The sequence below is a fragment of the Scyliorhinus torazame genome, chromosome 4, assembly GCF_047496885.1.
Source record: "Scyliorhinus torazame isolate Kashiwa2021f chromosome 4, sScyTor2.1, whole genome shotgun sequence".
Taxonomy (NCBI): Eukaryota; Metazoa; Chordata; class Chondrichthyes; order Carcharhiniformes; family Scyliorhinidae; genus Scyliorhinus; species Scyliorhinus torazame.
The window spans coordinates 64,835,793-64,853,989 of record NC_092710.1 but is presented as its reverse complement, the minus strand read 5'-3'; the positions used below and the strand labels follow the sequence as shown (position 1 = coordinate 64,853,989).

General features: G+C 44.3%; 1 protein-coding gene across 2 annotated transcripts in view; it reads left to right on the top strand.

Moving 5' to 3' along the window:
- Window positions 1–18,197, top strand: part of LOC140410264 (NACHT, LRR and PYD domains-containing protein 3-like) — a 134,329-nt gene that overhangs the window by 83,172 nt on the left and 32,960 nt on the right. For both annotated transcript variants that reach the window (XM_072498229.1, XM_072498230.1), the window contains 3 exons: window positions 1,725–1,891; window positions 11,594–11,765; window positions 11,872–11,952. In XM_072498229.1, the coding sequence (XP_072354330.1) occupies window positions 1,725–1,891; window positions 11,594–11,765; window positions 11,872–11,952 (420 nt within the window). The remainder of the gene's footprint in view (window positions 1–1,724; window positions 1,892–11,593; window positions 11,766–11,871; window positions 11,953–18,197) is intronic.

Sequence of the window (18,197 nt, the reverse complement as noted above, 5' to 3'; positions counted from 1 at the left end):
TCTATAGAAATTTGGAAGTTCATGGATATAGATTATTAAAATGTTAAAAAAAGGTACAAAACCTAATTAAAAATCCAAATGGAATTCTAGCCTTACATCTAAATAAAAAGGCCCCATGGGAATTGAAGTTATGCTCCAGCTATAAAACCTCCGAATAGACCACCACCTGAAATTAAGGTCACAAACCGATCAGGAATGATCTCAGGACAGACTTGATGACCTGAATGGCCTACTGCTCTTACCTTATATAATTCTATGATCCTATTGAGAGCAGAGAAATACCATTTTTGACGTATATATTGGATTTGGAGGGAGTGCAGCGTAGATTTGCCAAATTGATACCTGGACTTCAAGAATTAAATCAACACGAGCTGTGTGTTTTCTGGTGGCGGAGGGAGCCCACTGTTGACTGCCGGCTGGATCTTCTGAGCCTGACGAATTCTAAAGCGTTTTGCATTGTTTGCCACTCCCACCACTGGAGAAACCACCACCGGGTTCGCAGTCGGCAGGACCAGAAGGCCCGGCTGGTAGGAAGGGCTGGAAAATCCCACCCTAAGATTGCAGCTCCTGCTTTAGAATATTGAACAATGATTTGATCAAAATTTTCAATACCTTAATAAAGAAAATATTTCAGCTGAATGGGGATGTTTTTAGGAATTGGGGAAGTAGGCAAAAAATACAGCCAGACCTTTCAGCGATTGAATTAGAAAATAATCCTAAACAGAAAGAAACTCTTTCGAAGAATGGCAATTGACCGAGGATCAATTGTTGAGTCAGATTATTGTTGACCAGGGGTATTAATGGATATGGATGTTGTATCTGTAAAATCTCAGATACTTCGACCAGTGTATTAATCAAAGGTTTTACCCAGATGTCTTTATTGGCAAGGCAAAAAAAGGACAACACAAGTGTTTAAGTCAAATAACTTTATTCAACAAACTGTAAAAATCAGTTAACCCTTATATTATCCCAAAATATTGCTAAACGGTCCCAAGATTCGCGATACTACCTGTGCTGATGAACTCTGCCTTGCTGCGGCTCCCTTTTTCTGAGTCTCGATTTATTCAGGATCTTTCTTCGTTGCAAAGGTGGGTCTCGCACACACATTCCTTCCGTCGCTGCTGCATGGAGTGTTCGCTGCTGGGGTGTCCAGGAGTGTCTTATACCCCTCCCCAATCCTTTACAGAATGTTCTCTGACCCCCAGCTGCGAGGTCACGGTGGGGGTGGCATCATCCAATGGAATTACAAATGACTACCCAGCAGAACATCGGGGGTCCATTTCCTGGTGTATTGTTTGCATGTAACCTTGTTCACTCAAAAGAATCGATCCATAAATAGAGCTGGTCATCTCTTGATGGGTGATTGATAGGACATGTCTTGGCAGCTGGGTTTCACTATACTCGAATTTGGCCAAGTTCAAATTCCCATCAGGCTGTTTGCTGGAGGTGGCTGGGACTTGATTTAAAATGTTCAATTTTTAATTTAAAGTGTACAAATTTTATCGGGCCTAAAATCCAGGCTATTCAATATTACCACACGGGCAAAACTGAGTATATGGAATTAGCTCACAAATCATCTATCAGTATCAGTGAATGGTACTGGGTTTTCAGGTGATGTTTGATAACGTAGCTCAAAGGAGACTTTAGCGGTTTGTTATGAAGAATTGTGACAGTTTGGATGGAACCTCGATATTGTGTTTCATTTTCTCTGTTTTTGTTCAAAGATCCAAACTCCACAATCATTGAGTTCTTGACAAATTCCAACGATTACCAGTTGTTCCAGTTCACAAAATTCTACCAGGACAGACTACAACAGGCGATTGAAGAAGGGGTGGAAGGACTCGGCCTCATGTTAACAGACAAGGACCATTTTAGTGGACAAGAATATCATGTAAGTGGAAGGGACAGAGAAATTTGTTTCATGTATGATAACACCAGAGATCTAACCGAATTTGCAAGAATGGAATTAGTAACAACGGTTTGTCTAACTACACTCCTAATCAAGTTATTCCAGTACAGCTACAAGACTGACATCTACCCAACAATGTGGTAAATGCCCCAGAAAAGCCCAGTGCTGAAAAATCAGGACAAATCCAACCCGCGAATTAGCATCTTACCAACAACATTCAATCTGCAAAGTGATGAGCATCAGCATACTGCTTTGAAGTGATACTTGCACAGCAATAACCTGTTAACCAAAATTCAGTTTGGGCTCTACCAGGACCCACAGCTCCTAACCACATTGCAGTTTTGGTCCAATCCTGGAATAACGAGCTGAATTTGAGAGGTGGTGAAGGAGTTTCATCAAGTTGCATTTCACAGAGAGTGGCATCAGTGAGCTCCAATAAAATGTTTTACCCCAGTGGCAACTGGGGTAAAATTCTCCACTGGTTGAAGTCAGATCGAGCACAAAAGTAGATAGTTTGGTTTTCGGAGGCCAATGATTGTTGCAGGAGGATGTCAAGGTGGTGTCCTGGGCCCAACCACCTTCAGCAGCCTCATGAGCATCGCTCTGTCAGAAGGGCAGAAGTGGGGATGTTGACTGATATTATACAGTGTTCAGCACATTCACAACTTTTCAAATGGCAAGATCTGGATAATATCCAAGCTGATAAGTAGTGAGTGCCATTCCCACCTTACAAGTACTAGTCTTTGATTTGATTTATTGTCAAATGTACCGAAGTACAGTGAAAAGTATTTTTCTGCGGCCGAGGTATTATACGTTTTAGTTGCTGTGATATGAATAGTCTAAGGTTCTTGTTCCTTTTCACCAAACACCATTTATTTCACTTCCACAGCCTCTGCACAAAACTCTTAACAACACACCACCTGACAGAGGCCACCTGACAGAGGCCACCTGAAGTCCCTTTGCATATCAGTGTCAATTAATGGATACTTAACATAAGAGACAACTAATTACAATGTCTCGCAACCCATTACTTAACAGTCTCCCCTTCCTTGGAGAAAAAAAAGAATTAGGTGAAAACAAAATTTCAATAAACTCAAAAACACTCATGATTTCTCCCTTTTTTTTTTGTTTGGACGAGAAAGAAAAAAAAAGTCACAGAAACAAGCGCCCTTCATTAACAATATCCAAAAGTTTCTGTGAACTCACCCCTCTTTTCGTAAAACAGTCTGACAGTTGATAGCTCCTGTCGACCCATTTAATTTTTGTTATTTCCCCTCTGTCCAACATCTGCTTCAAACTTGCGATATCTATCCGTAACCTCTTTTCATTTACACTTTTTGTAGAGTGCACATTTTCCCACAGGGATTTATTGTCAATGTGACAATCAATAGGTATATTACCCAAATTTCTGTCAATGTCATACTTATATAAAAGGCCATATCCACCGCCTCTCCAAGGCTTAATGTCTCAGCAGCCAAAGTGCTTTTTACCACTCTCCTTATTTTCTTTGTTTCCCACACAAGCGGGCAACATTTACCATTGTTCCCCAAAAGGAAAATTATAAAACCTCCTGCGCTTGAAACCCCATCACATAAATTTGCGTAGGACACATCACTATAAACTATGAGTTTCAAGTGCTTAAGGTCACCTAAAACCAGGAACTTCAAAACACACTCCTGCATTTTTAGTTTGGCCAACGCTTTATTTGCTCTTATTATGTCTTCCACTTTGGGATCATTCATTTTTGTACTCAACTCTAAGACATCAAAACTCACGTCCGGTCTAGTCTGTCTACCTAACCAGTTCAGTTGCCCAATTAAACTTCGCAGTTGCTCTTTTTCTATCTTTGAAACCATTGCGTCTTTTTGTGAAACTCGGCCACGACTAATTGCTACTGGGGTGATGCTTTCCAAATAAGATTGCTGTCGTAAAGTTGCCCCTAACTTAGTCTGTCCAATTTCCAGTCCAATATATTTAAATGCACCAGAAGCCTGACTTCCAACCCTGAATTCTTTCCTCAAACCAGAGATTACAATAGCTTCAAAATCACTCGTCCTACCCTACAAAAAATAATCGACATGCATCATAAAAATGCCAGAAAGATTTCCTTTATAGTGCCAGTAAAACATTGCGGGATCTGCTTTCAATTGGCAACAGCCTAACTTTAACAAAACTGACCTTACCGAAAAATACCAGACTCTAGATGCATCATTTAATCCATATACACATTTGTTCAACTTCCAGAGTACCCCTTCTGCGTTAGCTGTTTCTTTAGGAGGACGGAGAAAAATGTCTCTCTGGAGCTGATGCCCCTGCAAAAAGGCAGCTTTTATATCTATAGATTTGCATTCCCATGCCTTTGTGGCTAATCGAGCCAAGAAGATCTTTAAAATAACCTTTCCTGCAGTAGGTGAATCTGCCCTTAAATCCTGATCTTCTAAGTTTTCTTCAAATCCCCTTGCCACAAGCCTGGCCTTTGCCTTATAAGTTCCATCCGAAAGAACCTTTTCCGTGCAAATCTATCTGTGGGATAGAGCTCTTTGTCCCCTATCCGGTACTTCCGTGTATACCCCAAATTCACTCCAACTATGCAATTCTTGCTGTTTAGCTGCTTAAATAACTTTTTCATCTAATTTATTTGAAGTGTTGCTCTTATTAGCCTTAGTTTTATTAGCTCTAATTCTGTCACCTTTGCTCACGAGTCGCCAGGTATCTTTCTGGTACCGCCACATGGTTCAAGCTCAAGTAATGATTAATAATGCAGCACACCGCTGAGTAAAAGTTAAATCAACAATCATGTATTATATACAGCAATAAATACTTATACAATAATCTTCTAGACTACTACCTACCACTAAAGGCCAATACTTAACTTTGGAAATGGCCCACCAGGTCAGGGAAATGAATGGTCTTTCGAATTGGGCCTGAGCCTGCGGGATTCAAAGCTGGTACAAGTCGATAGTCAGGAGCGCCTATCTGGTAGCGATCGCTGGAGTAAGACTTACTGTTTTCTGGGTCGAAGGGTCTCGAAGGTTGCGGGTAGGAAGAGAAGGGTCGATCTGAACTTGGCCCCTATTCTTATAGTTCCCAGGGGCTTCCCGCCTCTCGGGGTCGTCCTCGTACCTGGTTCCAAGTGATTAGACTTGGTCACAATCACTTGGTTCGATATGCTCCAATAATGGGGCGATTCCTTGATCGGGGGGTGGTCGTCTACCTTCCTTTGTCACAGCCACTGCTGGCGCCTAAAGGTCTGGATCTGCTTTATGTTGCTAATATGTAGCAATTGTTCCCGGGGATGGCTGCTTAATATGCAGATGGCTGGGTTGTTGTGATGTTGATGGCTGCAGGTATTGGTCTGGGCTGACCTCCCCAGAACCGAATACACTGTTTTACCTGCAGCTGTCCGTTTGAGTCCTGTTGGCTGATTTTCCCGTCAGCCTCTTTCGTTCTCCATTTTAGATCGGGGTTTGACCATTCTAATCGGGAATCAGCCATTTTAGGTGGCTACAGAAGCCACCAAAATCTCATGTGCATGTGGGCTTCTACTCCGATTAGTATTCGTAGTCTTACTCATGTTCCAAGATCTTGACAACTACGCCCCCTCTCCCGCCTGGTATCTCGTTCTGTACTGCTACTGCTTGATCTTTCCCTTCTGCTGTGGGATGTCCTTTCAATAGTTCTCAACCTTTTCCTGCGGACCTGTTCACTATCCGATGTACTATCTGAACTGGCACTGCGTTTCTGTGCCCTCCATTTTTGAACTTTGTTTTCCCAATCCATTGTCTTGACTCCTTCCCCTGAATGCTGTACATTCAACCAATGTTTATACTTTCCAGTGGCCTTCCCTGCGATACTAATAACAGTTGCATCCTTCCATTGACTAAACCCTTCAGGCAAGTATGTCACTTTTGCGCCAACTTTTGGCAGTTGCACTTTCGGAAAAATGGCCTGTTCTAATTCACTAGAAGTGTTGTGTTCCTCCACAGAAACCCCGTCTATATCAGTTAATTGGTCCTCATAGTTCTGTAACACTTGCGTACCAGATGACTCTGGTTCCTCGTCATGTCTGTCTGCTCTGTCTAAATTTGAAAATTTGTAATCTGTACCCATTATCCTTGATGAATGTACCCTAACAGTTTGATTACCATGTTGCAAAATAATTGTTTTTCCATCTATGCCTATGATCTTCCCTGGGCTTTTCCATTCATTGGAATCATCTCTCTTATAGTATACCGTGCCTCCTTGCTGAAGAACGGCATCTGATGGCCGTACGTTATGTCTTAAAGCTCTGCGAATTCTTTCAGCGACTTCTGCTTCCAAAAAAGCTTTTCTACTGCTACGTAATGCATTTAAATGTTCAGCAAAACCAGAGCTAATTGTAGTCCCCTCCCAAGCTGGAGGCTGGTCATCCAAAATGGACGACATTTTAGGGTTTCTGCCAAACACGAATTGATAAGGACTATAGCCCCCAACCATCTGCAATGAATTCTTTGCATGTACTGCCCATGCTAAAGCTGAATTTAGCCTGCTATTTGGTCGATCTGCCAAAATTTTCCGAAGCATGTCATCGATGACAGCATGATTTCTTTCACAGATATCATTACTAAATGGGCTTTCTGCAGCCATATTCATAACTCTGATATTCATGTTTTCACACGCATCCCTAAACTCATCATTAGCAGATTCTCCCCCATTGTCCATAAGGAATTTTGCCGGTGGACCCATTCCTGTCCCTATACATTTTTCCACGATTTGATCCAGAATTACTCTCTTTTCTTTACTTCGGACAATCGTTGATTGACTAAATCTGGTTGCTAAATCTACAAAATGCAAAATAAATATATTATTTGCTTTATCCCAGATCTTAAGGTCAATGGCCACAATGTTGTTAAAATCCCTGGCCAAAGGTAGGGTTACTATCGGTTGTGCTGGTGTCCTTCTGTACTTCCTACAAACTTCACAGCGGTCACTAACCTGTTCTATCAGTTTAGTATAGTCGTCATCCCTTACCCCTGCATCCTTTAATAACTTTTTCAGCCTCCGAGGAGACGGATGTGCAAATTGCCTCGCAGTTTTAATACCACAAGCTTTTTATCAGCTAAAGTCCCATTTTCACCTGCCATTAACACATCCTTAACCACTCTACTTGAAAAATTATTTGTTAGGAATGGAATACAATAGTGTCACGACTGTGTAAATTGTAAGTCCACCGTCTTTCCAAAAACTGTTGCCTTATCCTGTTCCATATCCAGTTTCATGTGTGCTTTCTTCATCGACGGACTGCTCAGAAGCAAAGGTATCTCACTTGATACAACATCCGTGCTAATGAAATGATTCACTCCGGCAATATTTCAAGGGATCACCACTCTTTTCAGCGACTTCAGAGTATTATCATCCCCAAACCTGAAACTTGTGGAACTTTCAAATTCCTTAACCTTGTTACGATTTTCAGAATTCAAAGAGTCCAGTTAACATTTTAACCAGTCAATTCCACACACAGTAGATGGGCAGCCACTGTCCAATACAGCACAGTTGAAGGATTCTGCAACCAACACCCTCATTACCGGTGTAAAACTGCTTGTCAATAGGACAATGCCTTTTTTCTGGTCACTATCTTTTTCCTTTTCTGACTCTTCCATGTCATGTGCCACTTCAAACACTCTATATCATAATGTGTTGGACAGTTGAAAACATAATGGTATTGAGAGTCACATTGAAAACATCGATTTATCATGCCCCATGCATTTCTGGGGTTCATCTTCCTATTGTAGGTTCTAACTGGGTTTCTGTCTTCATAATTTCCTTGTCTCGGTCTCCGTCTATAGTCTGGAGCGCTGTTTGTAGCCATACGATTTCACCATCCTGTTACTAGAGTATCTTTCATATTCTGCCTTATTGCACGCTGACCTATTTGGGTCATCGAGCCATCGGAATCGAATGTTTCCCCAGAAACCTTTGTAAAGCTTTTGTCATCTGTTCGAATAAGGTATCCTTATCAGTAAACTGAACTCCTGTCAAAACCAGGAGCCTATCCATGTTGCTCACTCTAGCACAGTCAAGTAATTTAAAGGCCAACGCAGACTGGAAATTCCAGATTGTGTTTCTGCAGCCTTTTATATAGTCTGCCAAATTCCATTATATAGTCTTCCATGGAGATATCCTCCATTTTCCGGAACTTATCAAAATCCGACCATGCTTCATACGCACTTAACAAATCATCTTTCTTATAAATCTTATCCATATAATGTAATAAAGTCTCCAGACCGTCTTCTGAGTCTAACTCTTCCAATTTCAGCTCAGAAAGCACTTTGTTTCGGATTTTACTGCCATATGGTAGAGAAAGAGCCAATGCCACACCTTATTTTCTCTTTCCCAAAGCAGTTACCTTAGTCCACATAACTACTGCACTTCTCCATTGGTCGTACGATTCCCTTTCAGAAAATAAGGGAGGATATTAATTTCCAGCCATCTTCATCCGTAAATCCCTTTTTTTTTTCTCACTCACTCTTTGGTTTGATCTGGAAAAGTTGTATCTTTCAACCCTTCACATTTACACAGCAACCATCCTCTGCTACCAATTGTTATACATTTTAGTTGCTGTGATATGAAGAGTCTAAAGTTCTTGTTCCTTTTCACCAAACACCATTTATTTCACTTCCACAGCCTCTGCACAAAACTCTTAACAACACACCACCTAACAGAGGCCACCTGAAGCCCCTTTACATATCAGTGTCAATTAATGGATACTTAACATAAATGAGACAACTAATTGCAATGTCTCTTAACCCATTACTTAACACAAGGGAACGTACACAGTACGTACATAGTGGACAAAAGAATAATCAACAGAGAACATTGACAAATGGTACATCGACAAACAAGGATTGGTTACAGTGCAAAACAAGAGGCCAAACAAAGCAAATACATGAGGAAGAGCAGCATAGGGCGTCATGAATAGTGTTCTTACAGGGAACAGATCAGTCCGAGGAGGAGTTGTTGAGTCTTGTAGCTGTGGGGAAGAAGCTGTTCCTATGTCAATGGTTATCTCCAACAATTTCTCCTTGTCATTTAATGGCATCAAAATCACTGAATTCATCACCACCATCAACATCATTAGGGTTAACATTGACTAGAAATTTAACTGGAACAGCCATGTAAATACTGCAGCTGCAAGAACATGTCAGAGGTGAGGAATTTTGCTGCAAATGACTAATCCCTTGACCCCCCCCCCACCAAAGCCTGTCCACAATCTACAAGGCACATGTAATGGAATGCTCTCTACTTGCCCAGATGAGTGAAGCTCCAATATCCCTCAAGAAGCTCAACATTATACAGCTCAGAGCAGCTCATTGGCACGCTATTCACCACCTTGAGCACCCACTCGTTCTATCACCATGCACAATGGTACAAACGCATTGCAGTAACTTTGCAAGGCTCCTTCGGCATCATCCCGTAAACCGTAAGCTCTACCAGAGAGAAGGACAAGAGTAGCAGACCTGTAGGAACACAACTATGTGTTCCCCTCCAAGTCACAAACCATCCTGACTTGGAACTAGATTTAGATTTATTATCATGTGTACCAAGGTACAATGAAAAGTATTGTTCTGCGTACAGTCCAGAGTGCTCCATACAGGAAAAACATAGGTCTATAAATACACAATGTAAATACATAGACGTTATGTGAAGTATATAGAGTATAGTGCTGCAACAGTAGAAAAGGTGCGTAGAGAGATCAGTTGCCAACTATATTGCCATTCCTTCACTGTCACTGGGTCAAATCCTGGCACTTGCTGTCTAATAGAATGGTGGGTGTACCTACACCACATGGTCAGCAGTGGGTCAAATGCAGCTCACCAGCACCTTCTTGATGACAATTGGGGTTGGGCAACAAATGCAGGTGTATCCCATATCTCTTGAATTAATAAATAAAATATGGTTTCATCTTCAATTACACAAATAGTGCATAACAAAGCGTTATTTTCTGACGTATCAAATTTGCATTTGAACGAGTAAGTAACACCAGCTTCTATTGTTTCTCCAGGGAATACATCTTTCAGATTGACTGTTCAATCACAGAAATATTGTTTTGTATGATTTAGTTTTAAATTTTAAATTAAAGTTGTCTGTTCCTACCTGACTGGACAGAAGTTAAACAGCAATACCATTACCATCAACTTGTTCGTTCTCAGTGAGAACACCTTCAGTTAACAAACTCCTAATCCTGTTCCTTCATTTTCCCAATTATTCTAGCTGCTCTCTTCCATGATCTTTTTGTATTGAGACAACCAGAACTGCACAACCACACACGCAAAGAGAACGACTTGCATTTATCTGGCCCTTTTCATGACCAACAGGTGTCTCAAAGCTATTTATGGTCAAGGAGACATCTTTAAAGTGTAGTCACTGTTGTAATGTAGGATGGCACGGTAGCGGTAGCTGCACAGTAGTTAGCACAGTTGCTTCAATGCGCCAGGGATCCAGGTCTGATTCCCCGCTTGGGTCACTGTCTGTGCGGAGTCTGCACTTTCTCCCCATGTCTGTGTGGGTTTCCTCCGGGTGTTCCGGTTTCCTCCCACAGTCCAAAGGTGTGCAGGTTAGGTGGATTAGTCATGCTAAATTGCCCCTGAGTGTCCAAAACGTTAGCTAGGATTGCTGGGTTGCGGGGTAGGGTGGAGGTGTGGCCTTAGGTAGGGTGCTCTTTCAGTGCCGGTGTAGACTCGATGGGCTGGATGGCCTCCTTTGGCACTGCAAATCTATGATTCTGTGAGGAAATGTGGAACCAATTTGCACATTGCATTGTAATGACTAGACAATGCATTTGTTGTGATATTGAATGACAGATAAATATAGGCCAGGATATTGGGGATAACGCCTCTGTATTTCTTTGCAACAGTGCCATGGGATTGTTTGCAGCCACTGGAGGGGCCAGATGTAGCCTCAGTTTAACATCACATGCAAAAGGCAGCACATTTGACAGTTCGGCACCCACTCAGTGCTACAGTTGAATGTCAACCTTGTTTTACAAACTCAAGTCTTGCTTTTAGGATGTGGCAGTGTTATCTTGTTTATTTGGTTCCATATTGGCTCATTAATACCCTCTATCTGCATCCTGCACTGTCATTGAGAATTGTTGTATATTCAATCTTAAAATTGTTGAATATTACCGAAAAGATGCAGGAAAAAAGAAGGAAATGGATAAAACAAACTATTGTGGATATGAAACCATAATCCAAAGAGATGAAAATACTCTTGAGGATTTGTACAAAGGACAGTGGAATGTTTTGGGTATAAAGCATGTGGACTGAAATAAAAAAGTTTTAGTGGGGCTGGAAATGGGAGAAACCAGGGCAACAGCATGATTTAGTGAGAAAACCATGAATTACCCTGAAAACTACTCCAAAGCAAACTGGGTAACTTTAGATGACAAAAAAAAGTTTGAGAGGTCAAGAAAAGCAATTTACAAACTTGGAAGAGCTAAAATGATTGGAAGTGAGTGAAACACAAAACAGGAAAGCAAACCAAACAAAACTGTGGATTTTCAGTCCATGTGCAGAGTTGCTCGGTGACTGCTTTCTGTGCTCAGAACGACTTGGAACTCCCATCACTGAGCAGATCCTTTCCTTCTCATTCTCCATATTCATCTTTCACTCCCCTCCTCAATATGTTCATTATTATTCTTTACAGAAAGTTACTGAGCTCGTGGAGAAAGGAAGCCGGGTGGACAGTTCCAAACTTCTCCTAAATCTTGTGATGGAGAAAGGCTCTCGCGCCCGAAGGGTAATGTGGGAATCCTTTGTGAAAATGCGCCATGGGGTCCCAAAGTTGGATAAAATACTGAAAGAAATGCAGGAACATGGTACGGTAAAATCACACCGTGAAATCAATTTCAGATTCAAACACTGCAGATTTTACTATTATGTTATTATAGTTTGAATTTCACAACATTGAATTGATTTAATCAGGTTCTGATTTGGTGGATTACATGAACACGGATTACATGAACATCGTACAAGTTTTACCTGAAAAAAACAATCATCTGAAAGGTAAGGGATGATATGGATATTTCAAACCGTTTTTGTTTCCGAGAACCTGATTCGCCTGAACTATTTGTTTAAGAAGTTGACAGAATCTGGAAATCAGTAAATCAAAGTTGGGGAAATTGGTTGAACATTGTTTGGACAATCCTCAACTATTCTGCATAAATTCAAATTACTATTCACATGATATGATTTCTGTTCTATCCTGTCAATATGGGAATATTGAATTTTTCTCATAGTATGGCTGGTGATTGGTTTTACATCGGAACTTCTTGGGCGGGATTCTCCGTTTGCTGACGCCGAAAACGCGATTGGGCTGAGAATAGCTTCCGACGCCGAAATCAGGCCAGGCGCTGGTTTCACCCCAAATCGGGATGCGTCGGCACCCCGAAAATGACGTAAATGCATCACTCGCCACACGGGGTGAGAGTACAGTAGGCATATCATTAGCGGGACAGCATCCTATACTCCGGGGTCTCCGCTCCGAAATCAGGGTAGGCGCCGGTTTCGCCCTAAATCGGGATACGTCGGCACCCCGAAAATGGCGTAAATGCATCGCTTGCCACGCGGGGTGAGAGTACAGTAGGCGTATGATTAGCGGGACAACATTCTATACTCCGGGGCACCCCCCCCCAATCCGGGTCCGAACACCCCACCCAACTGGCAACCACCCACCAGCAGACCACCCAAGGCAGCACTCCGTGAGGGCAGTGCCAGCCAACGGTGCCCCTGGCAGCAGGGACGGGTGCCAGGACCGGGGCACCAACGGGGCTGGATACCGCCGAGGTGGGTGGGTGGGGGGGTAACATTCATGGGCGGGGCCCGCAATGCCAACCATGTAGCCCATGGTACCTGGATGATAACGGGAGTATGTGCCATGCTAAAATGTTGGCCTTCCACCCCCTGCAGACAGTAGCATTCGGACTTCAGCCCGCGATGCTAGCCGCTGCGTTGATGGCCATAGTCCTGCGAGATATCCTGTGGCCGCGTGAGCAGGGCCCGCTCAGAGAGGAGGGGGAAGCTGCAGCAGAGGCCGGGCTGCGGAGGGGCAGTTGGTGGCCGCAAGGCTGGTGGGCTGGCCGCCCAACAGGAGGAGGTGCCATGGAGGCGCTGCATGTGGCCCTGCATGTACCGACGCCACATGTCGTTTGGGGACCCGCCGGACCGGGCATGCCGTCGAAGACTCTGGCTGAGCAGAGAGACAGTGCGACACATCCGCCAGATGATGGCACACCTGGCATTGCAGGGGTATCGGAGGACACCCGCTCCCGGTGACCGTTAATGTTGAACGTCTATGCCACGAGGTCCTTCCAGTTGCCGAATGGGGACCTGTCCAGGATCTCGTTGAACTCTGAGCACAGATACATCCGCGCCATCACGGACGCCCTATATGCCCTGGCGGACCAGTACACCCAGTGCCATGTGGACCGAGCCCAGAAGGATGCCCCTGTACTCCGGCCCGGGAGGAAGGCCACCTGACGCTGCCATTCGCCGTGCCTGGGTGCAGGTGACCGAGGTGGTTAGCGCCGTGGGCAATGTCGCCCGGACTGGCCAGCAGTGCTGGAGGAAACTCCACGCCCCTCAGGGTGGCCAGGGGGAGTTGGAACACATCCATCCCACATACCCGTAACCCCTCCCCCTCCCCCCCCCCCCCCCCCCCTCGGAGGAAGGGCCGAACCCCCACACTAGCCACAGTGGCTGGGTGCCCTGGGCACTGTGGCCATCACCTACCCAACCCCTGGGCTGCATGCGTTGGAGCATCTAACCGTGTCGTTGTTTGTGTTTGCCCCCCTCTCCAGTAGAAGGCTGCACACAACCACTGGAAGTGGGAGAAGACCGGAGGGGGACCACCAGACCTATGGCCCGTGACCAAGCCCGAGCAGTGGGCACTGGACGTGGTCGGCGGCCCTGAGGAAAGGGAGGTCACCGAAGTAGAGGTCGGTGGCGGGTGAGCAAGTGAGACCCTGCTGAGTTGCCGATCCCAAAGACACATGTGTGGACACACTGCCCCCCCCCCCCCCCCCTCTCCAACCCGACCCCCACACCCCCAATCCGACCCACACCCCTTCTAAACCACAGTGTGTCTTTAACCCGTATACGGTGGGCAAATGACCACACAAGTTGGTTCATACAATAATAGTTTATTACACGCATTCATAGAAGTATCATAGTAGAAATCCATACAGTGCAGAAGAAGGCCATTCAGCCCATTGAGTTAGAATCAGCCGTCTGAAAGAGCACCGTACCTAAGCCCACTCTCTTTCCCCCTCCTCTCCCCCCTCCCCTCATTACTGTAACCCCACACAACCTGCACATCTTTGGACACGAAGAGGCAATTTTAGTTTGGTCAATCCATCCAACATGCACACCTATGGACTGTAGGAGCAAACTGGAGCACCTGGAGTAAACTCAAGCAGACACTGGATGAACATGCTAACTCCACACTGCCACCCAAGGCCAACATTGAAACTGAGTCCTTGGCAATTTGAGGCAGCAATTATCTGTGCCACCTGCTGAACCATGATGACCGACAATTGTATTTTCAATTCCCCAAATCTGCATTGGAGGAATGCAGGACCAAAGTTGCATTATCGTTATTGGTAGAACAAATTCAAATCAATGTGTATGTCCTCTGTTTCAATAATACGCTGATTGAAGTGGGAAGGAATTCTATTTTCTCATTCCAATCAACATCACTCTTTGTTATTCAACGATTACGATCACTGAATACCCCACTACGAACATTCTTCAGGTCAAAGTCTCGGAATCCTGCATCGAGTAACTCACCACTTGGTTCCCCAAAGCCTGTCCACCATCTACAAAGCGCAAGTTAGGTGTGTGATGGAATGTTCTCAACTTGCCTGGATAAGTGCAACTCCAACAACACTTAAGAGGCTCAACACGATCCAGGACAAAGCAGCCTGCTTGAATGCTACCCCTTCCACAAACATTCAAACCTTCCACCACCGAAGATCCGTGACAGCAAATTGTGTCATCTACAAGATTCATGGCAGGAACTCACCAAGGTTCCTCAGGCAGCACCTTCCAAATTCATGACCGCTACCATCTAGGAGGGCAAGTGTAGCAGATACCTGTGAACACCACCACCTGGAGATTCACCTCCAAGTCACTTGCTATCCTGACTTGGAAATATGTTGCCAATCTTTCACTGTTGCTGGGCCAAAATCCTGGAATTACCTCCGTAACAGCATGTGGGTGTACCTACATCTCAGACTGCAGCAGTTCAAGAAGGCAGCTCACCACCTTATCTGTACTGGGGGGGACACCTCAGAGGGCTCGTGCAGTGTGGCAATACGGATCGAGCTCAGGAATAGGAAGGGTGCAGAAACAATGTTGGGGGTTTACTACAGGCTTCCCAACAGCCAACAGGAGACAGAGGAGCAGATATGTAGGTAGATTTTGGAAAGGTGTAAATGCAACATGTTGTTGTGGTGGGTGATTTTAACTTCCAGTATATTGACTGGGACTCACTTAGTGCTAGGGGCTTGGATGGGGCAGAGTTTGTAATGTAGCCACCTGGGTTGGCCACTTTCCTATTTAAAATGGAGAACTGCAAAGGCTGAAGGGTAATTCAGCCAACACAGGCAAAGACTAGCAAATACAGAAATCATGTGTTTTGAAACCTGTCAGAAACCAGACCGCACTGAAACCAGCAGCCATCTGCATAGTAATGAGCAATTCCAAGGCACAATTGCAACAGTTAAGGTGAATAAAGCCAAGCCAGACTCCTCGGCGCCAGCAGGAGCCAAGACAAAGGAAGGCCAGCGGACATTTAGGGACTGCCCAGCGATCCGGAAACAACTCCAGTATTGGAGAAATCGATCCAAGTGATCGGAACGCAGTCCAATCACTTGGAACCAGGTACGGGGTCCGCCCCGAAGGGCGGGAAGCCCCTGGGGACTATAAAGTAAAGCCCCCAAGTTCAAATTGTCCTTCTTTGGCAGGGTCACTCAGCAACTTGAATCAACCCGTGAGAGTGACCTGTCCAAGCTGCCGCATCAACCAAGTAAGTCTCCAGTTAATGCTCGCTATGATATAGGCGCTCCTAGCTCCAAGTCCATACCAGCTTTTGAATCCTGCAGACTCAGGACCTGAACGAAAGGCCATTTGTTCCCCTGACCTGGTGGGCCAATTCCGAAGCTAAGTATAGGCCTTTTAGTGATAGGAATAGTCTAGAAAGTAGAGTTTATGCATGAGTAGTGATTTACTGTGTATAATAAATGTGTTTTGATTTGAATCTTACTAATTGGTGCGTTGAGTTATTGATCATTACTTGAACTTGAACCTCGTGGCGGTATCATAAAGATACCTGCCGACTCTAGAGCAAAGGTTAAACAAACAGAGCAAATTACGAATTAAGAGCCAACCAAAAGTTAGCAACAGTAAGGAGCATCCAGGAGGGCTTCTTGAAACAATATGTAAATCGTCCAAATAGGGAAGGGGCTGCACTGGACCTGGTATTGGGGAATGAGCCTGGCCAGGTAGTCAAAGTTTCAGTATGGGAGCAATTCGGGAAAAGTGACCATAATTCAGTAAGTTTTAAGGTACTTTTGGATAAAGATAAGAGTAGTCCACGGGTGAAGGTGCTAAATTGGGGGGAGGCTAATTATAACAATATTAGACAGGACCTGGATATTCTGGATTGGGGGCAGATGTTTTGAGGGTAAATCAACATCTGCACGTGGGAGGCTTTCAAATGTCAGTTGATAGGAATTTGGGATCGGCATGTTCCTGTGAGGAAGAAGGATAAATATGGCAAGTTTCAAGAACTTTGGATAACGAGGGATATTATGAGCCTAGTCCAAAAGAAAAAGGAAGCATTTGTAAGGACTAGAAAGCTGGGAACGATAAAGCTCGGGAATAATATAAGGAAAGGAGGAACAAACTTAAGCAAGGAGTCAGGAGGGCTAAAAGTGGTCACAAAAAGTCATTGGCAAACAGGATTAAGGAAAATCTCAAGGCATTTTATACATCTGTAAAGAGCAAGAGGGTAGCCAGCGAAAGGGTTGCCCACTCGATGACGGGAGGGAATCTATGCGTGGAATCAGAGGAAATGGGTGCGGTACTAAATGAGCACTTTGCATCAGTATTCACCAAACAGAAGGCATTGGTGGATGATGAGTCTGGGGCAGGGTGTGTTCATAGTCTGGGTGGTTTAGAGATCAAAAAGGAGGAGGTGTTGGGTGTGTTGAAAAACATTAAGGTGGATAAGTCGGCAGGGCCTGATGAAATCTACCCCAGAATACTGAGGGAGGAAATTGCTGGGGCCTTGACAGGAATCTTTGTATCCTCACTGGCTACAGGTGAAGCCCCAGAGCACTGAAGAATAGCCAATGTTGTTCCTTTGTTTAAGAAGGGTAGCAAAGATAATCCATGAATGTTTGAGAAGGGTAGCAAAGATAATCCATGAATGTTTAAGAAGGGTAGCAAAGATAATCCAGAAAATTACAGGCTGGTGTGCCTCAAGTCAGTGGTCGGGAAATTATTGGAGAGGATTGTTCGAGACAGGATTTACTCCCATTTGGAAGCAAGTGGATGTATTAGCGAGAGGCAGCATGGTTTTGTGAAGGGGAGGTCGAGTTTCACTAAATTATTCAAGTTTTTCGTGGAAGTGACAAAGGTGCTTGAAGGTAGAGCAGTGTATGTTGTCTACATGGACTTCAGTAAGGCCTTTGGCAAGGTCTCTCATGGCAGATTAGTACAGAAGATGAAGTCACATGGGATCAGAGGTGCGCTGGCAAGATGAATACAGAACTGACTCGGTAATAGAAGACAGAGGGTAGCAGTGGAAGAGTGCGATTCTGAAAGGAGGACTGACTAGCGGTGTTCCACAGGGTTCAGTGCTGGGACGTTTGCTGTTTGTAGTATATATGAATGATTTGGAGGAAAATGTCGCTGGTCTGATTTGTAAATTTGCGGACGACACAAAGGCTGGTGGAATTGTGAACAGCGATGAGGACTGTCAGAGGATACAGCAGAATATAAATCGGTTAGAGACTTGGGCAGCGGAGAGGGAGAGATGAGTTTAATCCGCACAAATGTGAGGTAATGCATTTTGGATACAGGTGGGAAGCACCTCAGTTTTCAAAGTTTTCCAGGTTGAACATTGGCTCATAACTCCCTCAGAGAGTCAATCATGACAGACTGTCACTCCTGAGGAAATTACTCAGGCTGGGTGAGACAGGACCAGTGAGGCAGCACTATAGCATAGTGGTTAGCACAGTTGCTTC